The 8,674-nt window shown below is 56.7% G+C and overlaps 1 protein-coding gene across 1 annotated transcript; it reads left to right on the top strand.

Annotated features, from left to right (window-relative positions):
• The first annotated feature begins 5,898 nt into the window (after positions 1 to 5,898).
• LOC143818133 (uncharacterized) lies at positions 5,899 to 7,078 on the top strand. The gene is made up of 3 exons (XM_077299544.1): positions 5,899 to 6,035; positions 6,109 to 6,259; positions 6,343 to 7,078. Exons 1-3 carry the CDS (start codon positions 5,903 to 5,905, stop codon positions 6,956 to 6,958), a joined length of 900 nt encoding a protein of 299 aa, XP_077155659.1. The 5' UTR covers positions 5,899 to 5,902; the 3' UTR covers positions 6,959 to 7,078.
• Positions 7,079 to 8,674: the final 1,596 nt, after the last annotated feature.

Genomic DNA, 8,674 nt, shown 5'->3' with positions numbered 1-8,674 from the left:
TTGTCCGGAGCTAATGTCCGGAGATAATGTCCGGAGATAATGTCCGGAGCTAATGTCCGGAGCTAATGTCCGGAGATAAGTGACGTCACCAGTGTCCTACACCCAGGCAGAGCACAGGGGCCCCAGGCAGCATATGGGGCCCCAGGCAGAGCACAGTGGCCCCAGGCAGAGCACAGGGGCCCCAGGCAGCATATGGGGCCCCAGGCAGAGCACAGTGGTCCCAGGCAGAGCACAGGGGCCCCAGGCAGCCTATGGGGCCCCAGGCAGAGCACAGTGGCCCCAGGCAGCATATGGGGCCCCAGGCAGAGCACAGTGGCCCCAGGCAGAGCACACACCAAATCGGAGGCCGAGGGGCCCCGCCAACCAAATCGGAGGCCGAGGGGCCCCGCCAACCAAATCGGAGGCCGAGGAGCCCCGCCCACCAAATCGAAGGCCGAGCGGCCCCGCCCACCAAAGCGGAGGCCGAGGGGCCCGGCCCCACCCACCAAAGCGGAGGCCGAGGGGCCCCGCCCACCACATCGGAGGCCGAGGGTCCCCGCCCACCAAATCGGAGGCCGAGGGTCCCCGCCCACCAAATCGGAATCTGAGGGTCCCCGCCCACCAAATCGGAGGCCGAGGGTCCCCGCCCACCAAATCGGAGGCCGAGGGTCCCCGCCCACCAAATCGGAGGCCGAGGGTCCCCGCCCACCAAATCGGAGGCCGAGGGGCCCCGCCCACCAAATCGGAGGCCGAGGGGCCCCGCCAACCAAATCGGAGGCCGAGGGGTCCCGCCCACCAAATCGGAGGCCGAGGGGCCCCGCCCACCAAATCGGAGGCCGAGGGTCCCCGCCCACCAAATCGGAGGATAAGGGGCCCCGCCCACCAAATCGGAGGCCGAGGGGCCCCACCAACCAAATCGGAGGCCGAGGAGCCCCGCCCACCAAATCGGAGGCAGAGGGACCCCGCCCACCAAATCGGAGGCCGAGGGGCCCCGCCCACCAAAGCGGAGGCCGAGGGGCCCCGCCCACCAAATCGGAGGTTGAGGGTCCCCACCCACCAAATCGGAGGCCGAGGGTCCCCACCCACCAAATCGGAGGACGAGGGGCCCCACCAACCAAATCGGAGGCCGAGGAGCCCCGCCCACCAAAAGTAAGTGCGGCCCCAAAAGTAAGTGCGCCCCCGGGTGCAAAAGTAAGTGCGCCCCCGGGTGCAAAAGTAAGTGCGCCTCCGGGTGCAAAAGTAAGTGCGCCCCCGGGTGCAAAAGTAAGTGCGCCCCCAGGTGCAAAAGTAAGTGCGCCTCCGGGTGCAAAAGTAAGTGCGCCCCCGGGTGCAAAAGTAAGTTCGCCCCCGGGTGCAAAAGTAAGCGCGCCCCCGGCCCCGGGTGCAAAAGTAAGCGCACCCCCCAGTCCCGTGTGTGAAAAGTGCTGCTGTAAAGCTGGTAGCGCTGTTCAAGCACCATGTATTTCCTTCAGGAAATGCCCATCTAATATATAATTGCCTAGAATACTACTTCCTGCAATTTGTGCCAACTTCCGTGGCTTTGTCCGGAGCTAATGTCCGGAGATAATGTCTGGAGCTAATGTCCGGAGATAATGTCCGGAGCTAATGTCCGGAGCTAATGTCCGGAGCTAATGTCCGGAGATAAGTGACGTCACCAGTGTCCTACACCCAGGCAGAGCACAGGGGCCCCAGGCAGCATATGGGGCCCCAGGCAGAGCACAGTGGCCCCAGGCAGAGCACAGGGGCCCCAGGCAGCATATGGGGCCCCAGGCAGAGCACAGTGGTCCCAGGCAGAGCACAGGGGCCCCAGGCAGCCTATGGGGCCCCAGGCAGAGCACAGTGGCCCCAGGCAGAGCACAGGGGCCCCAGGCAGCATATGGGGCCCCAGGCAGAGCACAGGGGCCCCAGGCAGCATATGGGGCACCAGGCAGAGCACAGTGGCCCCAGGCAGAGCACAGGGGCCCCAGGCAGAACATGGGGCCCCAGGCAGAACATGGGGCCCCAGGCAGAGCACAGGGGCCCCAGGCAGAGCACAGGGGCCCCAGGCAGCATATGGGGCCCCAGGCAGAGCACAGGGCCCCAGGCAGCATATGGGGCCCCAGGCAGAGCACAGTGGCCCCAGGCAGAGCACAGGGGCCCCAGGCAGAACATGGGGCCCCAGGCAGAGCACAGGGGCCCCAGGCAGAGCACAGGGGCCCCAGGCAGCATATGGGGCCCCAGGCAGAGCACAGGGGCCCCAGGCAGCATATGGGGCCCCAGGCAGAGCACAGTGGCCCCAGGCAGCATATGGGGCCCCAGGCAGAGCACAGTGGCCCCAGGCAGAGCACACACCAAATCGGAGGCCGAGGGGCCCCGCCAACCAAATCGGAGGCCGAGGGGCCCCGCCAACCAAATCGGAGGCCGAGGAGCCCCGCCCACCAAATCGAAGGCCGAGCGGCCCCGCCCACCAAAGCGGAGGCCGAGGGGCCCGGCCCCACCCACCAAAGCGGAGGCCGAGGGGCCCCGCCCACCACATCGGAGGCCGAGGGTCCCCGCCCACCAAATCGGAGGCCGAGGGTCCCCGCCCACCAAATCGGAATCTGAGGGTCCCCGCCCACCAAATCGGAGGCCGAGGGTCCCCGCCCACCAAATCGGAGGCCGAGGGTCCCCGCCCACCAAATCGGAGGCCGAGGGTCCCCGCCCACCAAATCGGAGGCCGAGGGGCCCCGCCCACCAAATCGGAGGCCGAGGGGTCCCGCCCACCAAATCGGAGGCCGAGGGGCCCCGCCCACCAAATCGGAGGCCGAGGGTCCCCGCCCACCAAATCGGAGGATAAGGGGCCCCGCCCACCAAATCGGAGGCCGAGGGGCCCCACCAACCAAATCGGAGGCCGAGGAGCCCCGCCCACCAAATCGGAGGCAGAGGGACCCCGCCCACCAAATCGGAGGCCGAGGGGCCCCGCCCACCAAAGCGGAGGCCGAGGGGCCCCGCCCACCAAATCGGAGGTTGAGGGTCCCCGCCCACCAAATCGGAGGCCGAGGGTCCCCACCCACCAAATCGGAGGACGAGGGGCCCCACCAACCAAATCGGAGGCCGAGGAGCCCCGCCCACCAAAAGTAAGTGCGGCCCCAAAAGTAAGTGCGCCCCCGGGTGCAAAAGTAAGTGCGCCCCCGGGTGCAAAAGTAAGTGCGCCTCCGGGTGCAAAAGTAAGTGCGCCCCCGGGTGCAAAAGTAAGTGCGCCCCCAGGTGCAAAAGTAAGTGCGCCTCCGGGTGCAAAAGTAAGTGCGCCCCCGGGTGCAAAAGTAAGTTCGCCCCCGGGTGCAAAAGTAAGCGCGCCCCCGGCCCCGGGTGCAAAAGTAAGCGCACCCCCCAGTCCCGTGTGTGAAAAGTGCTGCTGTAAAGCTGGTAGCGCTGTTCAAGCACCATGTATTTCCTTCAGGAAATGCCCATCTAATATATAATTGCCTAGAATACTACTTCCTGCAATTTGTGCCAACTTCCGTGGCTTTGTCCGGAGCTAATGTCCGGAGATAATGTCTGGAGCTAATGTCCGGAGATAATGTCCGGAGCTAATGTCCGGAGCTAATGTCCGGAGCTAATGTCCGGAGATAAGTGACGTCACCAGTGTCCTACACCCAGGCAGAGCACAGGGGCCCCAGGCAGCATATGGGGCCCCAGGCAGAGCACAGTGGCCCCAGGCAGAGCACAGGGGCCCCAGGCAGCATATGGGGCCCCAGGCAGAGCACAGTGGTCCCAGGCAGAGCACAGGGGCCCCAGGCAGCCTATGGGGCCCCAGGCAGAGCACAGTGGCCCCAGGCAGAGCACAGGGGCCCCAGGCAGCATATGGGGCCCCAGGCAGAGCACAGGGGCCCCAGGCAGCATATGGGGCACCAGGCAGAGCACAGTGGCCCCAGGCAGAGCACAGGAGCCCCAGGCAGAACATGGGGCCCCAGGCAGAACATGGGGCCCCAGGCAGAGCACAGGGGCCCCAGGCAGAGCACAGGGGCCCCAGGCAGCATATGGGGCCCCAGGCAGAGCACAGGGCCCCAGGCAGCATATGGGGCCCCAGGCAGAGCACAGTGGCCCCAGGCAGAGCACAGGGGCCCCAGGCAGAACATGGGGCCCCAGGCAGAGCACAGGGGCCCCAGGCAGAGCACAGGGGCCCCAGGCAGCATATGGGGCCCCAGGCAGAGCACAGGGGCCCCAGGCAGCATATGGGGCCCCAGGCAGAGCACAGTGGCCCCAGGCAGCATATGGGGCCCCAGGCAGAGCATAGTGGCCCCAGGCAGAGCACAGGGGCCCCAGGCAGCATATGGGGCCCCAGGCAGAGCACAGTGGTCCCAGGCAGAGCACAGGGGCCCCAGGCAGCTTATGGGGCCCCAGGCAGAGCACAGTGGCCCCAGACAGAACATGGGGCCCCAGGCAGAGCACAGTGGCCCCAGGCAGAGCACAGGGGCCCCAGGCAGAACATGGGGCCCCAGGCAGAGCACAGGGGCCCCAGGCAGCATATGGGGCCTCAGGCAGAGCACAGGGGCCCCAGGCAGCATATGGGGCCCCAGGCAGAGCACAGTGGCCACAGGCAGAGCACAGGGGCCCCAGGCAGCATATGGGGCCCCAGGCAGAGCACAGTGGTCCCAGGCAGAGCACAGGGGCCCCAGGCAGCCTATGGGGCCCCAGGCAGAGCACAGTGGCCCCAGGCAGAACATTGGGCCCCAGGCAGAGCACAGGGGCCCCAAGCAGCATATGGGGCCCCAGGCAGAGCACAGTGGTCCCAGGTAGAGCACAGGGGCCCCAGGCAGCCTATGGGGCCCCAGGCAGAGCACAGGGGCCCCAGGCAGCATATGGGGCCCCAGGCAGAGCACAGGGGCCCCAGGCAGCATATGGGGCCCCAGGCAGAGCACAGTGGCCCCAGGCAGAGCACAGGGGCCCCAGGCAGAACATGGGGCCCCAGGCAGAGCACAGGGGTCCCAGGCAGCATATGGGGCCCCAGGCAGAGCACAGGGGCCCCAGGCAGCATATGGGGCCCCAGGCAGAGCACAGCGATATTTTGGACCACTGTGCGGTGTTTCAGACCCCCTGTGTGATGTCTGGGGCCCTGTTCTTAAGTATATTAAAGATTAAAGTAACGTATATTAAAGTATATTATAGATCAAATTTGACACGTTTATGAGCACCATTGAGTGATATACTCAAGAATGACATAATTTTTCAACATTTTATGGTTTCAAACTGTAAACACTCAGAGTTTTTTTTACTTCAACCAGAAAACCTTAACGGTTCATAAAAAACTTGACTGTTCAGGATATGATAAAAGTCATAGTATTCTGAATCTTTAACTTATAAAGATACCTTTACATGGGGTGATTATTGGTTCCAGAGAGGCTTTCGGCCGATAATCGTACACATGGCTGGTGACAGGACAATACAATATAAACGTTCAAAGGTAAACACTGATAACATTAAAATCTAATATATAATTGCCTAGAATACTACTTCCGGCAATTTGTGCCAACTTCCGTGGCTTTGTCCGGAGATAATGTCCGGAGATAAGTGACGTCACCAGCGTCCTACACCCGCTCAGGGTGGACAAAGATATATGCCTTCGTGGTGCGCGGCACTTTTCTGATTGGTTGCCGCCTGCCGCGAGCGACCAATCAGAAATGTGCCGTACTGTCAAGAATTGTCAAGAGCTGGTGAGTGCAGCCATTTTTTGTTCTTTCTTACTATTATTTATTAATTGTATTATTCTTACATTTGAATAAATAAAGTATATATGGATTCTAGACTCCCGATTCTTTAGAATCGGGCTGCCATCTAGTATAACATATCGGTGTGTCTACAATTTCTAAAAAAAAATTTATATTCTTCCTTTTTTTAAATGTCTAACTATGACATCTGTGGAAGGTTTTTAATAACATTTTGTTATCCATAATAGATAAGGGACATGCCCGCCATATGGGACCCGGCCGATGAGGCCTATAAAGACAAGTATGCACGTGACAATTGCTGGACGAGGATTGTATGTGACCTCTATCCGCATTATGACAGCTACACCTATAGCCTGCAGCAGCAAATTAGTAAGTTTTTTTAACACCTTGCAGAAATTTTTTTTTTTAAAGGGAATGTAATGATCATATTTTATTGTTTCAGATAAAGAAGTCAGACAGCGTTGGCGCTCAGTGCGAGACCGCTTCCAAAAATTTCACACCAGCCAGTCCAAAAGCGGGTCTTCCCCGGTGAAAGGGAGCTTCAGCTTGTATGATGAGCTAAGTTTCTTGATCACAAGCAGGACTTTGAGAAGGTGATTTGTTAAAACTAAAGTGAATGCAGTACTTATGAATATAATTTATTGTATGAAGCTTAAAAATTCCTTTTTTTTCACAGCACTGAAGGGAACATTCCAGCTCCTGACCCCGTAGAGGACTCAACAGCTGAGTCAGCTGATGACACATCTGCTTTGGGCTCACAAGACTCTATCCCTGTTGTCGCTGGCACTTCGGGAATATGCTCCAGTGCAACATCTTCGGCTGACCAAAGTGATGTTCCAAGAACCCAAGAAACCTCTGTCGTTCCGGTGCCAATAACAGTCCCACCCCCCAAAAAAAAATTAGGCAAAAAAAAAGAAGATAAAACCACAAAAAGAGTCAATGAGACCATTGATCTTCTAAACAAATCTGCCAAAGAAGATTATCTTGATCTTTTTGGGTCTACTATTGCAAACAAGGCACGGTTATTGGCACCGGAAAGACTGAGCAAATTCATGAGCTCTGTCCATGCTCTTTTGGACGCATTCGAAGAACCTGCACCAATTGCCCCACTAGCGGACATTGTAACAGGTATCACACGGAGTGTGAGACCTCCACCACCACCACCACCACCGCCACCGCCGCCACCGCCAATGCAGCATGACCAACGGTATCACCGGCCTACCAGCCAGTACTACTCAGATACCAACTCTGACCACTTTTTATTTGGCCAAGAGTATACCATGTTACAATAGTTACAATGTTGACAGTCATACTGCTGTTCCATTATATGTAATCACAGTTTGTGAATACCCATACCCAACAAGTTTTTTCAGAAAATCAACTCGTGCTATAACTCATAATTAGACTAAAAAGAAAAAAAAAAGGTTAATTTGAAATAAAGCCAAAAATAGATTATACATTTTTTTTAATAATTGAAAAGAAAATAACAATTTTTTCCCAAAAAAAGTGAAAAATGATTATTGGTCTTCAATTTAATTTTCAGTGTTCGGGTTAGTTTTCGTCCATCCTCTGCTGGTCCGGCTGCACATCACCGACACAGGAGTATTGCCAGTGCACGGCACCTTCAGGACTCATAAAGTAATCAGTGAAGGTTTCTCTCACACACACACCGGAGCTGGATGGTCTTCCCAGACCCACGTTGACCACTGGATTCAATACAGGCTGCTGCTGCTCCACATCTATGTCAGTGCTGTAGTCACGAGCATAGTTGTGAAGCACACAGCAAGCCTTAATCACAGTGTCAACGGTGTCAGTATTCAGCTGCATGGGTGTGTGAAAGACCCTCCACTGACTACTCATGATACCAAAGGTGCATTCCACATATCTTCGTGCACGACTCAGCCGATAATTAAAAATCCTCCGTCGGGCATCCAGTCCCCTTCGTGGGTATGGGCGCAGCAGGTTGGTAGTTAAAGCAAAGGCCTCATCCGATACCATCACAAAGGGTACTGGATGTGTGGAACCCGGCAAAGGTCTTGGGGCTGGGAGCGTTCCGCCATCTTGAAGAATTTGCATCCCAATCTGTGAAGTTCGCAACACCCGAGAATCCCCAGTACTACCATAGGCACCAACGTCAATGGCAACAAATTTGTAATGGGCATCAGCCACCGCCATCAGGACCACTGAAAAATACTTCTTATAATTAAAGAAGCGTGATCCTGATCGTGGGGGCTGCTGAACCCTTACATGTTTACCATCAACTGCACCTATGCAGTTTGGGAAATTGGCCACAGACTGAAAGCCTGCTGCAACCTGCAGCCAAGTCTCCTCAGTTGGGGAAGGCATCACAATGGGCTGCAACTTCTGCCAGATGACGGTACATGTGCACCTCACAATTTGAGAGATGGTAGATTTACCAACTCTAAATTGGAGGTGCAGGGATGTATAGCTCTCTCCTGTGGCCAGAAATCTGCAAGGAAAGAAAAGATTATTAGTAATGCCACCCTCAAGTTAAAGAAAACCTGCCAGCAGTTAGGACCGCTATGTCACCGCCTGTTTTTTCAAGAACCTTTTCCAATGCTGCCAATAACTCCCCAGTCAAACTTCCCTAGTCAATGTAACAATGCAGTAGATAGGTTGGATTTCAACATGTTCTATAGCGGCAAAAACTACTGACAGGTTTGTTCCATATGTCACAATACTAACAGTAAGGACTAATTGACCAGTGATATCTGTGTACAGGTGTGTAACTGTGTCTGACATTAGTAACACATGGATGGCCACCATGGAAAAGCGCTGGTCACCAGCAAAACGTGATAAAGAGTCGTGTTCAACAGCACTCTTCTTTCGTGGTGGCCAGCCATGTTTGTGTGTGTTTGTGTACCATGCGCCCAGAAAATGTAAAAAACAAAAAAAAATTTACATAACACCTAGCTGACCTGTGCGTACACCCAAACATTGGACTGAGATCACACATACGCGAGATACGGTCGAGTCTCGCCTGTGAA

The sequence above is a fragment of the Ranitomeya variabilis genome, chromosome 3, assembly GCF_051348905.1.
Source record: "Ranitomeya variabilis isolate aRanVar5 chromosome 3, aRanVar5.hap1, whole genome shotgun sequence".
Taxonomy (NCBI): domain Eukaryota; kingdom Metazoa; phylum Chordata; class Amphibia; order Anura; family Dendrobatidae; genus Ranitomeya; species Ranitomeya variabilis.
This window is presented reverse-complemented; position numbering and strand designations above follow the sequence as displayed.